General features: G+C 50.8%; 9 protein-coding genes across 9 annotated transcripts; 2 read left to right on the top strand and 7 right to left on the bottom strand.

The window, feature by feature from the left end:
• Nucleotides 1–1355: 1355 nt before the first annotated feature.
• BDV14DRAFT_80152 (Zn(II)2Cys6 transcription factor) lies at nucleotides 1356–3019 on the bottom strand. Its single transcript, XM_073777558.1, has 3 exons — nucleotides 2828–3019; nucleotides 2058–2785; nucleotides 1356–1982 (listed from the first exon to the last, which is right to left on the bottom strand). Exons 1-3 carry the CDS (start codon nucleotides 2894–2896, stop codon nucleotides 1562–1564), a joined length of 1218 nt encoding a protein of 405 aa, XP_073626957.1. The 5' UTR covers nucleotides 2897–3019; the 3' UTR covers nucleotides 1356–1561.
• Nucleotides 2943–4521, bottom strand: BDV14DRAFT_209540 (RTA1 domain-containing protein; the record flags this gene model as incomplete). Its single annotated transcript, XM_073775669.1, has 3 exons — nucleotides 2943–3985; nucleotides 4059–4301; nucleotides 4356–4521. The coding sequence occupies 3 exons, from the start codon at nucleotides 4519–4521 to the stop codon at nucleotides 3495–3497; spliced, it is 900 nt and encodes a 299-aa protein (XP_073626956.1). The 3' UTR covers nucleotides 2943–3494.
• A 1667-nt stretch (nucleotides 4522–6188) lies between these two features.
• BDV14DRAFT_190515 (uncharacterized protein) lies at nucleotides 6189–7082 on the top strand (the record flags this gene model as incomplete). Its single annotated transcript, XM_073771349.1, has 1 exon — nucleotides 6189–7082. One exon carries the CDS (start codon nucleotides 6189–6191, stop codon nucleotides 7080–7082), a length of 894 nt encoding a protein of 297 aa, XP_073626955.1.
• Nucleotides 7083–8054: 972 nt separating this feature from the next.
• Nucleotides 8055–9035, bottom strand: BDV14DRAFT_175488 (uncharacterized protein). The gene is made up of 3 exons (XM_073769081.1): nucleotides 8827–9035; nucleotides 8501–8647; nucleotides 8055–8444 (listed from the first exon to the last, which is right to left on the bottom strand). Exons 1-3 carry the CDS (start codon nucleotides 8961–8963, stop codon nucleotides 8417–8419), a joined length of 312 nt encoding a protein of 103 aa, XP_073626954.1. The 5' UTR covers nucleotides 8964–9035; the 3' UTR covers nucleotides 8055–8416.
• Nucleotides 9036–10007: 972 nt separating this feature from the next.
• On the bottom strand, nucleotides 10008–12024 carry BDV14DRAFT_175482 (NRDE family protein). The gene is made up of 2 exons (XM_073769080.1): nucleotides 11644–12024; nucleotides 10008–11553 (listed from the first exon to the last, which is right to left on the bottom strand). Exons 1-2 carry the CDS (start codon nucleotides 11707–11709, stop codon nucleotides 10537–10539), a joined length of 1083 nt encoding a protein of 360 aa, XP_073626953.1. The 5' UTR covers nucleotides 11710–12024; the 3' UTR covers nucleotides 10008–10536.
• Nucleotides 12025–12108: 84 nt separating this feature from the next.
• Nucleotides 12109–14409, bottom strand: BDV14DRAFT_209535 (putative MFS transporter). The gene is made up of 2 exons (XM_073775668.1): nucleotides 13596–14409; nucleotides 12109–13550 (listed from the first exon to the last, which is right to left on the bottom strand). Exons 1-2 carry the CDS (start codon nucleotides 13766–13768, stop codon nucleotides 12209–12211), a joined length of 1515 nt encoding a protein of 504 aa, XP_073626952.1. The 5' UTR covers nucleotides 13769–14409; the 3' UTR covers nucleotides 12109–12208.
• Nucleotides 14410–15296: 887 nt separating this feature from the next.
• On the bottom strand, nucleotides 15297–17630 carry BDV14DRAFT_175477 (Zn(II)2Cys6 transcription factor domain-containing protein). Its single transcript, XM_073769079.1, has 6 exons — nucleotides 17434–17630; nucleotides 17199–17361; nucleotides 16989–17147; nucleotides 16469–16938; nucleotides 16291–16425; nucleotides 15297–16246 (listed from the first exon to the last, which is right to left on the bottom strand). Exons 1-6 carry the CDS (start codon nucleotides 17527–17529, stop codon nucleotides 15458–15460), a joined length of 1812 nt encoding a protein of 603 aa, XP_073626951.1. The 5' UTR covers nucleotides 17530–17630; the 3' UTR covers nucleotides 15297–15457.
• A 3-nt stretch (nucleotides 17631–17633) lies between these two features.
• BDV14DRAFT_175472 (uncharacterized protein) lies at nucleotides 17634–17980 on the bottom strand. The gene has a single exon (XM_073769078.1). The coding sequence runs from the start codon at nucleotides 17956–17958 to the stop codon at nucleotides 17734–17736; it is 225 nt and encodes a 74-aa protein (XP_073626950.1). The 5' UTR covers nucleotides 17959–17980; the 3' UTR covers nucleotides 17634–17733.
• Nucleotides 17981–18012: 32 nt separating this feature from the next.
• BDV14DRAFT_175471 (uncharacterized protein) lies at nucleotides 18013–19055 on the top strand. The gene has a single exon (XM_073769077.1). The coding sequence runs from the start codon at nucleotides 18477–18479 to the stop codon at nucleotides 18750–18752; it is 276 nt and encodes a 91-aa protein (XP_073626949.1). The 5' UTR covers nucleotides 18013–18476; the 3' UTR covers nucleotides 18753–19055.
• Nucleotides 19056–19075: the final 20 nt, after the last annotated feature.

The following is a 19075-nucleotide window of genomic DNA, read 5'->3' as shown; positions in this document are numbered from 1 at the left end:
AGCTGCGGTTCGCGCGGATAAATGCACTGATCGGCGCGGTCTGTGTGTTTGCCCTGGAGATATTCATCCCAGTCTATAGCTGCTCTGGTATCGGTTACTCTGTACTTCTCTACTCTGTAGATCATGTAGACAAGTTCTCCGCAGAGAGTACAGAGAAGCCATCAGTATCAACCCCTATTCTCCCCTGGATCAGAACCACACGGACCAAGCCGAACCCACTTGATCATCGCGATCTTCACTGCCACTCGTCCAGCTCATGCTCATCTTCACCCTCATCCGCGTCATGATTGACACCATCCAAGCTCTCGATCTAAGGTTTCTTATCTGCCGTGGCTGCAGAAGCAGTGCACTGCAGCTGCATGCAGATGCATCCAGAACATGTAAGACGCCAGATACGTCACCCTGACGAGCCAAAGTCGTGGCTGTGGCTGTGATTGTGATTGTGATTGAATTCTCCGAGTCTTCCGCTCCCGCTGGCCCGAAGAACGGTGATATGTCAGGTCCTACACTTGAAACAGGGTCGCTGACTCTGAAACAATCCCGAGGCCTCGACAGGGCGGCTACTTTTTAAGAATAACTGTGGCTCAGCACTGTCGTAATTTGGAACAAAACAGCACGGGTAGATCACGTAAATCCTGTCGCGTTTCTATACATAGATTCGCCTCGCTTCAAGTCAGTCACCTTTTGCTTACGTCGATCTGCTGCTGTCGAGGCAACTCTATCGATCCGCTTTGGCGCTTAGAGACTATCTCTCTAGTCAGTCTTTTCGATCGGCCTCACCGATGAGCATCGCTTGCATGGAGGGGTCATTGTCGCGCACACCGACATATTGTCATTGACAAAGAGTCAAATCGAAGTTCTGGAGATTGCATGCGACGTGATATTGTTGACCCACAACAGCAAATGGAATTATATCGCGGCCCGAGTCTGAGGGTAACTACCAGCAACGGTGCTTCGGCAACGGGGGCCATGCTCGATCTCCGCGCCACGGGATCAAAATTGCTTTTTCTTTTTCAGAGACTAACTGCGGAAAAATCCTTCGGCATTGAAGCCATGGACTACCGTTTAATGTTGCGGCCCGAGTCTACGGTACCTTCGGGTTCGGGGATATTGCTGCTGGTTCCCCGGCACGGCACGGGAACTGCATGAGTTTGAAGGATATCTGACCGAGTCATTTCTCATTGCCGATGCCGAACACGTTTTTCTTCTGGTCAGCAGACATTGTTGGCCAGCATTGCAACAAAGACGGGTGGGCGGCTCCAGCTACAAGCCTGTTGATGCATAGATCTCGAGGTCGCCACTGAGCCCTGCAGCTGTGCGATTGAATGCATGTACTCGAGGACCTCTGGGTCCATTCGAATATGAAAGACGGTGTGATCGTGCGTTTGTCCGAGCGCTGGTCGGCCAAGGTTGACTGGTGTGCTTTCCAGGTGTATGTCCGGATGGCCAGAACCCCTTTTTGGCGACTGTACCCTCATCTCATAGAAAGTACACCCCACTCGTCGCGCAGAGCTGCCCAACACCGCTATCTCCTATCCTCTATTCCCTTCATCTCATACCTCTACAGCCCAGATCCTGGTCCAGCTGGAGTCCCACCCTCAACAATTTCCCTCGGCCACACCAACCATCCCATTAACCGCTCAGGGATCATGTCCTCGACCCTCCCAAACCAATCGCGCCCACAGTCCCCAATAAACCAGAAGTCCGAGAACCGTGGGATCAGCACGCACCAATACGCCAGCAGAATCAACGCAACGGGATGCCCGGCCTTCATGTGATTGAAACATTCTTCCTCGAGCGCGATCGGCCAGACGTACAGCAGGCCGCTCTCTAGTGTTGCGGCATTTTCAATCGTTCTATAGGTCTGTCGCAGTCGGGACAGCGCGTGCTCAAACGTCGGACGCTCAGTGGGAGGAAGCTCAGATGTGATGAGGTGCGTGAGATTGATCAATGGGTCGAACAGCGGGTCTTTGCTCGCGTTTCTATTATTCATGTAAGCCCAAGTACACATTTCAGGGTGATAGTATGTTACTGGTGCGATGGGGTGGCTGACTTACTCCTCCAACTCGCCCGTGTAAAACTCGTTCAGGAAAAGAGGTCGCAGATTACTACTCCGCACTTGCTCCATATACGGACGAAGAACCAGAGTCCCGCGACACAACCCAAGTAACTCGAAGACTGAGTCTAGACCCTGTGGCGACACTACCTCCCCATGAATAGACTTCGTCGTGGAAGCATGGATGTATACCATGACCAACCCTGAAAAGCAAAACAGCGCGTGACAATTCTCACTACTCGGAGATAGCAGAGTCCGTCGGAATGAGCGTAGACCAAGAGACATGTGGAACCCTGATAGGGCAAGATAGTGGCTCAGTCGCTGGGGTTTAAGGTATGCGCTATGTAGAGCCGAGAGGGCTAGAATCCCGTGCATGAGGAACTCGGTGGAGTACGCGATCTGTGGGATGGCGACTTGCCAAGTTTCTTGCATCTCTGGACGGCGTGCAATTGTCCGTGATGTGTGCAGAGTGTAATGGTGCATCAACTCGGGGTCTTGCGGTGTCCATTCTTGGGGAAAGAAGGTCCCATAAGAAAGCCGAGACTGGAAGGCAGAGAAGGGGTCATCAGGTAGGCCCTGCTGAGGGGAACCATTGGCGAGCATATGACTGCGAATATCAGATAGGATTCCTGTTGAGTTTGGGCCAGACGGGCCTGGACTGCCTCGGTTATCGTAGCTGCAGGCCATCCGGCGCCTGGAGCAGTTGGAGCAGGGGGTTTTCTCGTCGCACTGGTTGATTAGAGTTGAACATTGAAAGACCTAGAATCATACCTTGACTCGGCGCCGTTTGCATTGGTCGCAGCCATTTCGAGACTTTGTGTGCGATCTCCGAGTAGCCATACCAGAGAACCAATACCAGCAGTTGCTATAAGGTGATGAAAATTGCACGAGACTAGACGCAATAATCGACACTTAAAGCTTGTCTAAATGGAGGTACCTAACAGGCTCCTGGAGAGATACGAATACTAAACGAACACGACGAACTGCGCCAAGTCTAATGGGGGCGAATTGGTGGGGCAAAACCAGGAATTTTATCGAGGCTCAGCTCTGAGAAGAACAAGATAGAAGTCAGTCGAGTCGATCATCTCATCTCACGAACCTCAGCAGGAACATCCAGAAATCCTTCGGGGTCTCTGCGAACAAGGAAAGGAAGGTGCATCCCATTATTAAGCAGATATGGAAGGTGCGGTCGTTGTCGGGTCCACTCGGACCATCTCCAAATATATATTTCCCAAGAAAGGTACATCTCAATCGACTTCCAGGTTTCCTCTCTAAAATAACACGAAGACTTTGTATATTCTGTATTACACTCATTATAGAGAAACAAAAATGAATCAGAGCACACCGTCTATCCTCTAAATCACAAACAAAGCACTATATATAAACCCTTATGCCACAGGATGCCCACCAACATGCCCAACACTACAGGTACTCTTCTTCAAACACCACGCAAGGTCCTCTCACTCATTGCAGGACTAGTATCTTCCCGCTGTGAAGCCCTTTGCTTGGTGTTACCCAAAACACGTCCGGGATGAACAACATTCATAACAACCATAACAAGCACCATCAACGCCGAATCAAAAACATACATGAACGCCTCATGGCTGATCAGATACCCGTCGTTGCCCTGAACGTACTCGATAAGTCGGAATATTGATCGGATAAGGACTAAGATGCTGGAAACGTATAGGGCAATGAGCACAATCTCCCAGTTTGCACTCGGGGTCCTGCCATGGCCAGAACCTTTGATTGTCGATGATAGGTCTGTTGAGTTCGAATGTTGTCGTTGGCGACGATAGCGGTGATGGAATATACCACAAGTAACAATGAACACACTGAAGAAAGCCAGCTGAACACCAAGTCCACCGATCGTGACGTTCTCGCCGACTTTGAAGCTATCGGCTGACCCGGTGGCCATTATACCCCCGCCTGTACACTCATTAGCAATCCTTCCCACACATCTCCTTTCTTCACGGAAGGAATCAGAAGAATAGGTGCGTACCAGCAGCCTGCATCAAAAAAGCAACAACATCCCCCGCGACAAAAATCTTCGTCACCCAGGCCACCCTTATCAAACTCAATTTCTGCGCTTGCAGAAAGACAATCAACCGTCCAAGAACCATATATATAGACGCCGCGTAGAGAGGAGGTGCCAATAGGATTAAAAGAGTCTGAATAGCATAGATGGGAACTTTCTCGGTGTTATTGTGAGCTGCGAGCCGCGTGCCGTAGCCGATTATTTGGACTGATGTATACTGTTAGTTTTGATTTTGTGGTAGAGTGTGATGAGGGGACATACATATCCCACCGATCATAAACGGAACAAAATACCACGATCTATACCTCAATAACTGGTATATATGAACTACCGTCGTAAGCAGGAATAACCCAGCAAAGAGACCCGCGCCAACTAGGCTGGGAGTGTAGCGGTAGAGTTCGAAGTCGATGGAGTCGTCGGCGGCCATTGTTGACGTTGTTTGAAATCAGTTGATAGTTAATAATTGATAATCTATTCAATGCACCAGGGAATATGCGGATATTTATCATGTTGTAGTGTGGCAGGGAACTTGAAGCTGGTGAGGCTGTGTCGTTGAAATCCTCGTATAGCGCGAGTACGGGTACGGATACGCTGCGACTACCAGACACAAGGACAACGGCAATCGATACCTTCGGACCAGATAGCGTTACACGTTAAAATACGGGTAATTGTGATCTTGTTTATGTACAAGGAGCAACCCAAGCTTGGACGTGACATTCGGGCAGATTTGTTACAGGGCACTAGGTATCGCCATCCGCATACCGGCTGGATGTAGATCGTTCTACCAAGAAATATGAGTAATCTACGTTAGCATGAGTAATACAAGGTACTCAGAAATAGGATAAGATTGAAGTCTAACACTGTATTTCTGTCTATGCCTTATTTCACACGCCAGGCTGATATGGTACCATATTTCCCTGTCATCTCCCACTCCATCTTCAAGCTTCTCAACCTCACCATTATCCTAGGCCCTAACCCATCCCACCCTCAGACCTCTGAATTTCACCTCTCTATAAAGTGGGAGGAAGTGATGGAATCAGACTCACCGTTCAGGCGGGAAGGCTTGTTGCTGAGCCGAGGATGGTACATGCGCTTGGAAAATGGACACAAGCAGTATCCGGAAACGCACAAATACTCTGGATAATTAGTCCTTGGGAGGCCGGTACACAGTCAAGCGCACGGATGGCAGCACTGGGAGTTATATCCACAGCAACCCAGCCAAAGGCCCAGGTTATCTCTTTCGTTTGCCAGAGACCCCTCTGTGGACAAAAGGCAAACAAACGTATTTGTAGCTATGTGAATTTCATTTCCCCATTATCTATAGTATAGATCAAAACACTCGATAAGGAAAACATTTCTAAACAATTCTCGAGTATATTACATCTTTACAGTTCAACAATTTAGTGTAGTGGATCAAGGTTCAATCGCGCAGTGGTTCGGACCGAGTCTAACGGTTTCCATCCCCGAGCTAATCAGCCTTCAATACATAGGCGGAATTCTTTCGAGGATATTTGAATCGTCTCTGCATTAACTGCCATAGCCTCTTGCAGGGGAGAGATTTTGAGATGATAATGCGCAGTCGATTTCTGTTGTTGTGTGGTTGGCCATTGTGAACCTTTCAACGGGAGATTGCAGGTGATTATGAGTGAATATTTACTTCTCTATCCAAGTCAGGCAAGCTCTTGTTATCTCAACCCTAAAGTAGGACACACCGAAGATGGCAGGCTGTATTGGAGCTGAAAAGATATAGCATGCTATGATATGTGTGGAAAGAGGCTGGACCTGGTAGAAATTCTCTTGCTGGATGAATTTTAGGTTTCAATGAACAGAGTTTGTCTGATGTCATGAACTGTGATCGATCTTGCACTTCGATCTAGTAAATCCAGCCGCTATACCAGGCCTTCTCCTGCGCCAGGAAGTGAAGCAGAGACTATTCTTCCAATTTAGCACGTTCCAATAAGACAAACTGTTACCATTATTGAGAGATCCTTTACTCGTCATCGCGCCATCTGCCCGCCAAGCAGGGAAGCCCACGCTCGCAGCCTAGTCCCTACTCCAGACAATTCCTGTTGCGCGACCACTTCTTTGGTGATGATGGCTGTTGACTATGAATATCAAGACTCCGAAATGGAGCGTGCGATCAGCGACCCGGATCGCGGCTTCCTCGGCCATCTGGCACCTTCCGTTATCCCTCACTACCAGTATCAAGGCCCCGAGCAATTTCTCCGGGACTTTGAGCGAGAACACAACCCCAGCAAACAGACAGACCACTGGTTCTTGTTGACTGGGGTTACTCAGCGGATCTTCAACGAACACTTTTCTCAGCCAGAGTCCGGGCCCTTCTCCCGCGGCTGCGCGTTCGACTCTGATCTCAAATGCCTCTTAGTCGCGATGCCAGAGTCCACGACGCACTCGGCGGCAGCAATGATATTCACGAAGATGGTAAGCCGTGCAGCTAGATCTGTGTGGATGGAGGATGGGTTGGACGAGATGGGGTCTGGAGGCCACACATCTAAGGTGATGGGAGCCAAGCAACCTGATATGGCCTGGAGGCCAGAGCGAAAAGTACCCGGGCGCGATAACCACTGGCCGAGTATGGTGCTTGAAGTCGCCCTGTCCGAAACCCGAGCAAAACTGCAGTCTGATGCGCGGTACTGGCTCCGGGCACCGCCCGGGGGTGCGGTGAAAATTATCCTCACACTTATTATCAAACAGAGGAAGGAAGAAATTATAATAGAAAGATGGGAGCATGTCCGCGCGCAAGGCAGCCCTCACCTCCAACAGCAAGTTGTGATTTCGAGAAGAAGGAGCAATGTTACTTTCACTGGGTCCCCCCTTGTCATCGGCTTCAACAACCTGTTCCTCCGCCCACCACTCACCCCCGAGGAGGTGGATCTGCAGCTCGACAACGAGAAACTACAATTAATCGCTGAGAAGATATGGAAATATCAGCGAGAGAATTCTATCGAGCCGCGAAGACTCAATTGATTGAGGGTTACTTGTGGAATCAATGTATCTTAAAAACCTTCATATGCCTAAATAATGAACAAGCAATTGACATGATAGGACCCCAGTTTTGTCGTAGATTCCCATAACTTTCCGCTCGCCCCCAATGCGTCTCTCAATACGATACACTCGCTCTGGTGGGTTATATTCTCACCGGATCCTCATCCAGCAATAAACCTTAGTACACGCTTTATTGTAGGGATTGAACGGGGATTGGCTACCAAAATCACTGATGAGAAAGAAACTCAAACAAGTAAAAGAACACGGGGCTACAAGGATAAGGATTTTCGGACAAGGGATTATTTGAGCCGTTGACACCCCGTCAAACCTGATTCAAGAAAACCTCTACTGGGACGCAACGCTCTTCTTGAGGTGATACTCCCATACTACACTACACATGCAGCAGTCATGCGGCGCAGGTTAACGCAGCTTCTTCTCCATGCATGGCAGAGTTCGCATTTCTTACTGGACTCTCCGGGTGTCTGGCCCACCGCACCGAGTTTGACTGGGCCATTTTTATGCGGCAATCTGCATTAGGGCCGAACTCTCGAGAGGGACATAAGCTGCGGCATCAGGAGCTGGTAGGCGGCGACATGAGCCCGACATGAGCCTGGGCCTGCTTGGAAGGTGTGGTGCTCAGTGTAGAAAGCATCGAATTCGTCGGGGGGAGGGAACATGCCTTCGATTTGGTTGGAGGAGCGGTAGATGCCCGCTGTGATCTGGGCTAGGTAGAATAGATCCAGCGTGCACATATCTGGGGACCAGTTACAGCGCTTGGTATCTGGCTTCGCCTTCGACAACAAGAGAGGTGAGTGGACCCAGACCCCGTGGTAACTGTTGCTCTGAGTGGGGTTACTGCGGAGATACCCATACCTGCCCCTGGAAATAGTCCGTGAGGTAGAGTAGGATATACAGTGACTACCTATACAGCTACACGGTGAAGGAAGTGCCCAGTGAAGGTAAATAGGTCGTCTCACATTGATGCTATAGGGGTATGATAACGAAAAAGCTCGAAGTAGATAAAATAGGAAACAGAAAGTAGAAAAGACGTCGCCGCTCAATACTCTTAGTCAATAAGAATGCAAGGCGAGACGCAGACGGGATCATCCCAGCGCTGCGCGGCAACATCATGCAAAGAGATATAAAAGATTCGAGGTAAGAATTGAATCTAGTCCGATCCTCCAGAAAATCGAACGAGGCCGAGTCACTCGATTAAGTCGAAGGAGAATGCCAATGAATGCCCAAGAGAAACGCCGTCATAAGCGTAGGTAGGTATCACATTGAACCGAAAGACAAAGCCAGATCATAGCGAACAACTATTGGCGGCCCTGGAGAAGACTTGCACTATGACTCATTAGCAAGAGGGCCAGTATAAAGGCAGGATAGCAGAAAGAACATACATCGTGCCCTGCAAAACCTCGATCTTCCTCGCCTGCTCGGCGTTCTCACTCCGCAGGTTCATCAACTCCGCAGCCTCGGAGTTCTCGCTCCACGAAATGACCTCCTCGAATGACGGTGCCCGTTGGTGGAAGGGGAAAGCACCCTTTCTGTATCCGGCGTCAGACAATGAACCATGAACGGAGGCAAGGGAGGGAGAGATAACAGGAAAGTCACCCGAGGGCCCATGACGTCACCTAGGCAAGTGGGACAGTGGGAACTGCCGAAGCGCCTCACTGGCGACTTGTCCAGGCTAAGAGATAGGAACGAGTAACTGGAGATCACATACTCTGCTAGGTACCCGTGTGGCGACTGGTTCTGGGCAGTAACTGCTAATCGCGCCGGGGTAGAGATTGAGAAAGAGCGGCTACTTGTGAGAGCCTTGGTGCTTTGGAGGGCCGGCCGGGATGCGTTGAGGAAAGACATGGCGAATTGACTTCTTGAGATCTGAGGGAAATAGAGAGCGTACTATAGAGACAAAGAGACACTGAATCAGATCTGGCTAATATAATCCACCATCGAGGGGACTGCAAGATAATATACGTCCGTTCAGCGTGTGTCACGTGATCGCGCGGCCTTCCCAAGCGGGCAGCGATGATGTAGGGGAAAGTACTCTGATTGGCCGGACGAGCGGACTGCTGTCCTCCGCGTCAGCCACTTACAGTTTAACGCGGTTTCCCCCGGCTCTCCCCCGCATTCTCCCGGTCTCCAGACAGTCCATACACCTGCGATCAGTGGAGTCTATGCACTCTATTCGATGATACTCTGCCTGCAGGATGATGCCATTGCACTGCCCATTTTGATCGCCAACATCAGCCCACAGTCAAAACAATTCCCGCATCTACACTAAGCTGCCTCCACCCCCGCATCCTGCCATACTGTTAGGGGCTGTGCGTGGAGAGGAGGGCTCAGCTCGGAGTACTTATTCAATCCTAGTCCTAAAAGAGACTATTCCTTATCAACAAATATGAGGCGCTCTGGTGCCTAGTGGAAGTGTAGTTTGCCTTCCTTTGAGGAGCCAAGTTTGACCGTTGATGCATCTGGTCCTGCGAGGGGATTACGGGGAATCGCATATTGCTGTCTGCAGCCGCATCATGATATGTAGACTGGAAACAGGATAACATATGAGACATTTGACCTGTCATCTAGAGATGCTAGCTAGGTTTCTCGCGCACGATGCAACTCCCTACAGTCCCTTTGAGCCTTACGGAGTAGACGCCACATAATAAAGCAACAATCAGTCTTGTATCGGTCCGCTAGTGTCAGTCACAAACTCCCTACACTCTAAGCATTTGTTGGGGCAGATCATGAGTCAATGCTATACTGTCTTGGCGATTTACATTTCCTCTCTCTTCTTGTTTATACAGACTACATGAATGGTTCTAAGATTGAGGATTCTTTTCTCTTACTGTTTTGCTATAGCGAGCCCGTCGCTGGAAATACCTAATCAACAAAGGCGTCCACATATATCACGCAGCATCTTACTTTGCGCGCCAGGTAATCCGTGTCGTGTCTGACAGGAAATCCTTACTGATATTTCGATCCAAGTAGTAATAAGGTAAATGCTAAAATACAATAATGTAGTCTAAACAAAGTCATACTGCCCAGTGTCAGACGCGTCCTAGGTAGGTACCTACCATACCGCTCCTCCTAATCGTCCTGTCAGCGAGCGGTCATCGCACCTTCCTTATGTGTGCAACCAGGTACAGCATCAAGGGAAGGAGCAACCATTACTTGCTGACAAATTGCTCTTTCCCTGTTATGCGCGAAGGAGCGCTCCTTCCCTACATCCCAGGCTGGGAGACCATCGTGCCTTCCTCATCTGCGAAACTAAGTATAGTCTACAGGGAAAAAGCAACCGGCCCTCCACAGAACGCTCCTCCCGTATTTGTTTACATAGAAATCGTTGATCACCCAATGCAAGCTGCACAGTCTTCATGTATGCATCATAACGTTTTCATGCATTTATAATCGAACGGCACATCCTCATCCTCAAGGGTCATCCCGCAGTAAAAACAAACTCGTTAACACCCTCCCCTTCCTCGCTGTTCAATCTTCTCCTTCCACCGTCATCATACAATGTCCTCGCAACAAAACGGACCCTTCCATCATACCCAACAAGCATGACAGTTTGTGTCTGTGTTCCGTATAGCCCCTGCATATAACCCGAATTCAAAACCTCCCCTTCTTTCTGTTCGTGTAGTTGAACTGGTTTCCCAATTACGGGGATAAATATGCTCTCCCGCAATAGTCCTAGATATGTCTCTGCGTCTTCTGATAGTCCACCGGGGAGACGGGAGAGTGTATCCGTGCTTAGCACTCCAAACAGACGATTGAGAAGCGCGTCTTCATCATCGCCATTCCCAACGCTGGCTTGTATAGCAGAGGAAGTCAAGTCCTCTCCCAGCGTCATCTTCTTCCACTTCTCGGATTGCGGGCTTTCAGGCGAGTCAGAGAGCGTCATATTGCTCAGCGCAATTGTTTCCCCTAAATCCGAGTTATGATCAATCCACCGGATCTTAACCTGCCCCTCTTCATCTTCAGGGCAACAGTCCGTCCCAGCGCTGCGATTCGATATTATAGCCAGTTGTTCGTTGCGGACGTCGCCGAGGAGGAGATTGAATCCTCCTACGTCCCGGAGACCGGTGAGGTGGTTAACGAAAGACAAGATATTCCTTTTCCCATCCTTATCGCCCCCTTCCTCTTCGTCTCCATCATTATCCGATGTTGAAATAAGCCACCTCTTAATAACACCGCCCCGACTCAAACCACCTACTGCCCTGGCGCAAACCTTCTCAAGACAATTCGTTAATACGCCGAGTCGACCATCTGCATTTATGCCGAGCCAGGTGCCGTGGGCGGGGCGGGCGAGGTCTCGTGCTGAGAGGATGCGTGTGCTCTTATGTTCTAGGTTTGTGAGTGGTGTTGTAGGTGGTGGTGAATATGATGGCGAGGATATGGGCGACGGTTCAGGCGTCCACCATTCGGCTGGGGCGGTTGGGCGGGAGAGGAATTCCTGTGAGGTATTAGCCTTAGTTTTACAAGAGACACGGGGAGGACGATCAAACAACGGTAGATGATCGAGGGTAGGGAAAGGAGCACCTACATCGCGGTTATTAAGGATAATGAACCGGTAATCCGGGTGTGTTGTTGAGAGGATCGCGATACACATGGTTCTCTTCGCTTCGGTTGACCGATTTCTAGTAGTTAATTCGGTTTGAGGCTGCGGTCGGAATATCTATGGCTGTTATGATAGTGTCCGCGATGACGATATACGTAGTAGGTGTTGTTGGTGTTGATTTCTTTGTCTTTGGCGAGCTCCAAACACCACCCGGTGAGATTTATATCAATTGGTTTGGGGTCATGAGGTTCGCTGAGTTTGTCCGACGACACCGCGTGATGGACTATTCTCGTAGTATCTGGTTTGATCGCTGTATCCAGCGTCAGACAATGTTCCAGAGCCAAGTGAGGCAGGGCATTGAGCAGGTGGTCAAATACGCGCGGGAAAAGCCGGCGGCGGGCGTTCTCGGCGGTTCTTGGTCTCCCTACAGTAACAGTGACAGGGATCATATCTTGGCAGATCATTCTCATTCAAATTCATCGTTATCATGATCATCTCATAACTATAGATAGGTAGAGTATATACAACAGGGCACAGGCTAATCCAGCACCTAAACAACATACCGGAACCCACTCTGCAGGTCCCTAGCAGCCGCAACATCGATCCCCTCGCGCGCCGCAATCTTAGCCAGGACCTTGTTGTCCTTCTCCGTAAGCGTAGCGGTCGGGTCATCGAGTCTCGCCTGGCGCTTGTTCAGGCTCTTCAGGTGGAAGTACATGAAGACAGCCATCAACCCGCCGAGAACCTGGAGACCAATGCAGACACCCATTGCAGGGCGGTAGTATGGCTCGTCCTGGTCGCGGTAGGTGAAAGGCGTCCAGATACTAGCCGAGTTACCGATTGAGTTGATAAAAGCGTAGGCGGCGGCGCGCTTGGCAGGCGGACGGGGAATAGCGCCCGCAACCCAGGAGTAGACGGTGCCGTTCTGGGCGAAGACGAAGATCATGAGGAAAAAGGAGAAGTAGCGCGGGCCAAAGCCATCTGTTGTCATGAAGATGACGAAGCCGACGATTGTGATGGGGATGGGGTAGACGAAGAACCAGAAGCGGTTCTGGAAGCGGTCGGAGAGGTAGGAGTGGGCGAGGGAGTATGCGACCATGAAGATGTAAGGAGGTGCGACGAGAAGAAGCGAAATTGTTTCTTCGTATCCTAGTGTTCGGGTAAGGGTGGGGAAGAAGTTCTGGAAGCCTGATGCACCGGTGATGGCCATGTAGGCGACTGCCAGAGCGTAGGTCTTGATGTCGGAGAAGGCCATCTTCAAACCCTTGACTTGGCTCATACCGCCAGCGGCGTCGACGTCGGCTTGGGCGGCTTCAATGGCCAGGCGCTTGGCTGCGACGTGTTTCATTTCTTCAGGGAGGAGGCGCCAGTTTTCGGGGAAGTCGGGAAGCACCGCCATGACGATGAAACCGATGAAAACGGTGATGGCACCTTCAATAATGTATAGCCATTGCCAGGCGGACAAGCCGCGAGCACCAGCCAGGCCGTTCAGAATACCAGCGGCGATCAGGTTTCCGAACGCACCACTGAGTAGGGAGCCCGAGTAGAAAATACTCATTCGAAGAGCGAGCTCCTTCTTGGTATACCACTTTGATAGATAGAACAAAACACCGGCGAAGAAAGGCGCTTCAACAAGTCCGAGGATGAATCGAGCGGCGACGATTCCACCGTAGTTGGTGCATTGGCTGGTAAGCGCCGATACCAGGCCCCAGGCGACAATGAAGAAACCGAGGTATAGCGATGGGCGGCCCATGTAGTTGAGAAGCAGGTTTGACGGGACCTGCATGAGGATGTATCCGACGAAGAGGATCGAGAGACCGGTCTGGTACTGATCGCCCACGAGGCCGAGATCTTCTGGCATGCCCTGGAGTTTTGCGGCAGCATAGTTGTTTCTGTCTTGTTAGCTGGCGTAAAAAAGAGCAGAGAACGTAACCAACCTGTCAATGTAGTTCATTAGGTAAACGAGAATCACCAGCGGCATGATAATCGCATCGACGCGGCGCCGAAGCTTTTTCTCAATCACCAACTCCTCTGGAGAAAGCGAATTGAGATGGGCCATCTCCTCATCATGGGCAATATCGGCCTTGGCCGTGACAATTTCGTCGACCATTATTATCGTTATCAGAGCGTGATAAGAGAAAAGAGGAGGATAAATGCTGGAGATTAGCAGTTTCGCTGCTGGGTTCTCGCTGTTTATATACCCTGAACCAGATACGGGTCGAGGACATCAGCATGACCCTCCTCCGCGACTGGAATCCTGGTGCAGCTCCTCAGCAGGTCTGGCGAGTCTGGGGAGATGGAGCCAGCAGCTTGCCACAGGGAGTCGAAGGCAGCTTCAGGCGAGTGTGATTGGGTCACCGCGAATTGGTCTTGGTTGCTTAGTGGAGCTTCTCGCGTTCAAAGTGCGGAGAAAGACCGGGGGAAGCACCAGAGAAACACGGAACGCCGCACGCTCAACCAATCTGATGCCGTACAGCTCGCTACACCCACCAGACCCTTGCAAGTCTATTCATCCATTGTGCCAAAATGTTTACGTTTCCGTGTTGCGTGGGGGTCGGAGCATTTCCGTTGTGCGAGAAGAAAGTTTGGTCCGCCACACCTGAAGGTAACATGCGATGTGGGTAAGCACTGTGCAGTAATCCCCCGCATTTTCCCCGGGCAATTCCTACATCTTTTGGATTGGAAGTTGGGAGCAAAAAGAGTGGCCCCGGGCCTGATAGTTGTCGGCTAAATAGGACTAACCTGTTGCACCACGACCAAACTGGTATCGGATGTGTACATCGCAGTCAGTCCGAGGAGGTCTCGTATCTCATCAGCCATTACGGCACTGTCGACGTCAGAGAAGTCCGCGGTACGCGTCCAGATGCCGGACGTTGATCAGGCCATGTTGACGAGTGAAATCAGCTAGGCTCGCACCATCTCCGGTCGCATGGACATGTCATCGCGCATCGTCGGCAGGTGTCAAGCCCTGTGCTGTCGCCAAAATCTTGTCTTGTCTTGGCTGGTTTTGGTGCGTTTGCCGGTAGAATGCGGAGGGATCTGCACAATCGGCACATTCGCAAGAATCACTCGTTGAGATAACTAGACGAGATCGACAGGTTCCTTGATTGTTCTTTATTGCCTCACCATGAAGTGAACAGATACTGATGTTGTAGATTATGTCCGAGTGCACCGACTCCTACTCGAAGCCAAGGTCTTCGGGACCAAGGTTCAGAGGGATCCCTGCTGTTCATATGATCGCGGAGAGTGTCCGATGTTTACAGCATTGACTCGAGCGGTGAACTGAGACGAGGTCGGGATTCAGTGGTAGATTGTTGTATCGGCCGACTCTGTGTGGGTCGGGATGATCAGGCCCCGTGGGGAGATAGCTGGCCAAGCTCTTTTGGAAGCCCGACCGGCAGGAATGTCTTGGAAACGGATTATGTACTTGGTCGAACCCGGTCGGCGTATTCTCCCGGCTAGTTGTTAGATTTCAAGTGCCAGAGATTGCGTTGTACCTGTTCCCCCTGTTTGCAATTAGCATTCTCGGTCGCAACAGTCACACAGACACAATGACAGGGAATTACTAGCATAATCGGCCAGAAGAGGAAAGTACGTGAAGGTGGAGTGGCTGTCAACAAGTGTTGATTCGAGCAGGACAAAGGATTATTGCTTATCATTCCCAATCCCAGCGTCAGTGGTTCCGACGTTTTCCCGAATAAGTGTCATTATATACATCAGCCATAAAATCAAGATACCGCCGAGAACTTTTCGAATAAGACCAGCGAGAAGCGAAATAGCCACCAACATAGTTTCAACACTACTTACTCGGCTCAGGGAGGTCGGCAGGAGGGCTGGATACGTCGCTAACCGGCGGCGAGTTGTATCTTGGTGAAATGTCCTCCATCCCACCGCCCCAAAGAGCCAAGGAGTGCCGTTTCTCGACCAACTTTAGGACCTGGAAAAGGAATCTGCGCTCCGGGCCAAGATCCGGGAATGCTTCCCATGCAACACGAACTGGAAATGCAAGTCGATTTATCATATTGCCGGGCGACATCAGGATGTACCATTCGAGGCTGCGGCAAATTCCGCAAGCAAGCTGATATTGCTCGAGGCGGGTGACTCCGTTGGTTGGTCGAGTGTCAACGGAGGATAATATGAGACGGGTGGCGTAATATATACACATGGTTTGGGTGAGGAGGAGGTCAGGGTACTGGAACTTTGTTGGCGTGATGACAGCGCCTGTGCGCAAGTCTCGACAACGGAAGATTGGAAACTGGGTGTCCTCGGTCGCTTCGACTTCCTGAGGAGGACCGTCTGGGTATCCGTCCACCCAGTTGACTTTCCACAAAGAAAGGCGGTTTGTGACATCGCGAACACCGTTCCACAACGCTGCCTGCTTGACGGTTTTCTCATGGTTACTGAGTATGTTCAGATCTAACCCGGCTTTGAGATCGTCGTATTGTGAAAGAAGGGCCGGAATTTCAACCGCGAGATCGAGGAGATAGTGGAGGATATTTTTCGATGTTGTTCCAGCGGCCCAGGGTACAGTTTTCCATTCTTCTTGGGCAAGGAACGTGGGCGCGCGTCGAGAGAATGATGCCGAGACCTAAAACTGTCAGTTGAAGTTGGCAACTGGAGCTGGGATCATACCCAATACGGTCGGAGCTCAGTGAATAGTAGATGCTCAACACCATACATATGATTCTCAGGGCCTCGGTGTTCAATCAACCGCACCGCGCCCTGAACGTGCGCGGACAGCGATGCCTGCGAAGTGCGTTCCACACTCTGACCAGGTTAGATCGTTCTCTCGTACAGTTCGCAAACGTACCTCAAACGCCATTAGCAGTATAACCGTCGCCAGCGTGGATTCTGCCTTGCTGCGCTCTGGATCCAGCAGAGCTTCTTGCAGACTTCGCAAAACCCGCGGATAGCCCGAGAACCCCGTCACTTCGACCGTCTTATTTTGTACTGAGCGCCCGAAGAAGACCTGGCTGACAGCTTGGAAGGCCTCGGTAAGGATGGGCGAGAACATGCGAATCTCAGCAGCCCGGCGGATCGCCCCGGCTTGTCCAGATTTCGCATCTACCTCCGGGCTGAAGGCGTCCACAAATCGTTCAATAAATACGTCGAGCATCGATTTCGCCGCGTCCATCCGATAGACCGATCCGTAAGATGAGTCATCGCTTGATTCTGAGTAATCTCGGCTGTTGCGTTGCACGATCAGGCTATGTGTATCGCTATCGTCGGTTTCGAGAGATGCAATGGGCTCATCGGGGTCTCTGAAGCCACTACCGGATGCTTTGTCCCGTCAGTCTGTCACTGCCAGCGTCTTTGAAACTCAAACTTACATTTTGTACCGTCCCAGGGTTCAACTACCGGGATTCCTTGGTCATCCCCGGCGGCTCTGATATCCGCAACAAGTCGGTCGACCACATCCTCAGGAGCGGCACGGATAGTCGAGAACAAAGCCTGCAGCTGCTTCAAGCGTCGCCTTGACGCATTTGAGCCTGCTAGATTAGGCACTGAACGACGAAAAATATGATGAAAGTCAAGCTCACCACCGTCGAGTTGTTGGCTCAAATCCCGAATCTCGGCACGCAGATTGCGAATCTCATCGGCCTGAGACACAGGCTTGAAGTCTTCGCCCGGGGCGATTTCGAAGACGCATTTCGACGGGTATCCGTGCGTACAGCATGCGTGACAAGGCTGTACTCGATCGCACTATACTCCATTGGATAACAGATGAGTACATACGGGAAGTATCTTCCACGATAGTATGACTGGTAGACGCACCTTGACCTTGCGTGCGCGGCAAACTTTACATGACTTTGACTGGCGGGACCCGTGGCTAGAGCTGGCGGTAGGCTTCTTGACAAACGGTTCCGACATGAGCAGCGCCCGTAGCTGGCGAGTCGGGCTCGGTACAAGTTAAGGCAGCGGGAGAAGAGGATAAAGCATGGAGAGGAGAGCTTGAGGGCGGACCAACGGCACGGCGAATTCAGGCATTTGAGATCGAGCGAGCAAGGCCGAGATCGCCTTGAGGGGCGGCGGTTAGTGCTGACAGCGATTGGTACACAGAGTGCAGCGGTGGGTTCAACCGTTGGCCGGTGGGAGTGGGGAGCTGTCGTGACATGTGAGACTGCTGCAGGTCAGATCACTTGCAGGGAGAAGGCAGAAGTATCTACCAACTGGAAAGGCCAATTGACCTTTTTTCGCTTTGTTGACACCGGACTGGAGGAAAAGAAAACATTCTGCGACTGTGAGAGAGAGAGCGAGTCGTGGAGTTGGATTTGGTCTGGCGAAGTGTGATATCCTCATTGGGGCTAGCGTAGTTACCTCAGCCAGCCATGGTCTTCCACTTCCAAGTCGCAACGCCGATCTCTCTCTCTCTCCCACAGTATTTTCCTCTCCCTGGGAACACTCCCACCAATCGGTGACATTCTATCAAAGCTTTGATATGCAGATAAGAATCAGCGCTTCCCTCCAGAGAGATGTCACCTCGCCTTTCTGATGCCAAAGTACCTTTTTACAGCCAGCCAGAGCTCCGCGGTTCGGTAGTTGTCACGATCGGTAGTGGGGTCGTGGTCCACCGAGGAACTTGGAAATTGGGAATGGAGCTTGCGAGAGCGGAACTATATTCCAAGGCCAACCTCCTTTTGCTTCTTTTTTTTTTCTAGGTATCGCTTACAATTGTTCGTTGGTCAGATGCTACCGTATCCGTCATGAGCCGTAAAAAGCACATCAATTCTGCACTCGGATGTCATCAACCGTCGGGCTCTCACTGAAAAACTGGGATTTTGGCCCCTCGCTCCTTACCTCGGCAGGCCGATCAGTGGATGAACAAGGACCATCCCGGACTCGGTGACACAAGAATCCAGCTTCTTGAAAGAAATCCGACAAAGAAGGGGGCCAGGCCGCCAGAATCACCAGTCAACTTTGGGATCAATGCTGCTCATCCCCGGAGTATCGCGATCGCGACCGTCCCGACCTCGCCACAAAGTATGGTTGCAGCTACGATGCGTCCTGAATTTCCAATTCATCCTCAGCTGCAAGAAGCGCGGAGTAAGCTGCAGCTGTCATTGGCGAATGAGATGATTGGAAGGGCGAAGTAGGTTCAACGCGAGATCAGATCTGAGCTGAAGCTCGTTCCAAGATGGTGAAACCTGCACTATGCACTGAAATCGCGATCAGCCCATTTCTGCAGCTAGACTGTGCGCCTAACCATCGTACCCTCCGTTTCTCTATTCTTCTATTGTCATGAGTCTCCTAATCAACGAGAAACTTTCAACACCATGATATACAGTTGCTTGAGTCCACGGGAATTCAAGTAGGGCGTGGAAGAGGGCGTATCTAGAGGTGGTGAGAAGAATAAATCAGTTAGTCTTGTAGTGAGCCTTTTGTTTTTTTTTTTGTTTCTCGGGACATTTCGTGTATA

This window comes from Aspergillus stella-maris (genome assembly GCF_047715825.1).
Source record: "Aspergillus stella-maris strain CBS 113639 unplaced genomic scaffold BDV14scaffold_36, whole genome shotgun sequence".
Lineage (NCBI taxonomy): Eukaryota > Fungi > Ascomycota > Eurotiomycetes > Eurotiales > Aspergillaceae > Aspergillus > Aspergillus stella-maris.
The sequence above is the reverse complement of the archived record's forward strand: the minus strand, read 5'-3'. Positions and strand labels throughout refer to the sequence as shown.

Bases quoted from the DNA above. Each gene is read 5' to 3' on its own strand.
- BDV14DRAFT_175477 (XM_073769079.1), bottom strand. From the start codon at position 17,529: ATGTCGGAACCGTTTGTCAAGAAGCCTACCGCCAGCTCTAGCCACGGG. The intron at 17,148-17,198 runs GTGAGCTTGACT...CTAATCTAGCAG, and splicing joins GAGCCAACAACTCGACGGTG to GCTCAAATGCGTCAAGGCGA. The intron at 16,247-16,290 runs GTATGATCCCAG...TGACAGTTTTAG, and splicing joins CTGAGCTCCGACCGTATTGG to GTCTCGGCATCATTCTCTCG.
- BDV14DRAFT_175471 (XM_073769077.1), top strand. From the start codon at position 18,477: ATGAACAAGGACCATCCCGGACTCGGTGACACAAGAATCCAGCTTCTT.
- BDV14DRAFT_209535 (XM_073775668.1), bottom strand. From the start codon at position 13,768: ATGGTCGACGAAATTGTCACGGCCAAGGCCGATATTGCCCATGATGAG. The intron at 13,551-13,595 runs GTTGGTTACGTT...CTAACAAGACAG, and splicing joins CTAATGAACTACATTGACAG to AAACAACTATGCTGCCGCAA.
- BDV14DRAFT_80152 (XM_073777558.1), bottom strand. From the start codon at position 2,896: ATGGCTACTCGGAGATCGCACACAAAGTCTCGAAATGGCTGCGACCAA. The intron at 2,786-2,827 runs GTATGATTCTAG...CTAATCAACCAG, and splicing joins GCAAACGGCGCCGAGTCAAG to TGCGACGAGAAAACCCCCTG. The intron at 1,983-2,057 runs GTAAGTCAGCCA...CATGAATAATAG, and splicing joins TACACGGGCGAGTTGGAGGA to AAACGCGAGCAAAGACCCGC.
- BDV14DRAFT_175482 (XM_073769080.1), bottom strand. From the start codon at position 11,709: ATGTGTATCGCGATCCTCTCAACAACACACCCGGATTACCGGTTCATT. The intron at 11,554-11,643 runs GTAGGTGCTCCT...AATACCTCACAG, and splicing joins TTATCCTTAATAACCGCGAT to GAATTCCTCTCCCGCCCAAC.
- BDV14DRAFT_175488 (XM_073769081.1), bottom strand. From the start codon at position 8,963: ATGTCTTTCCTCAACGCATCCCGGCCGGCCCTCCAAAGCACCAAGGCT. The intron at 8,648-8,826 runs GTATGTGATCTC...CGCCGGATACAG, and splicing joins CCACACGGGTACCTAGCAGA to AAAGGGTGCTTTCCCCTTCC. The intron at 8,445-8,500 runs GTATGTTCTTTC...AATGAGTCATAG, and splicing joins GAGGTTTTGCAGGGCACGAT to TGCAAGTCTTCTCCAGGGCC.
- BDV14DRAFT_175472 (XM_073769078.1), bottom strand. From the start codon at position 17,958: ATGAGGATATCACACTTCGCCAGACCAAATCCAACTCCACGACTCGCT.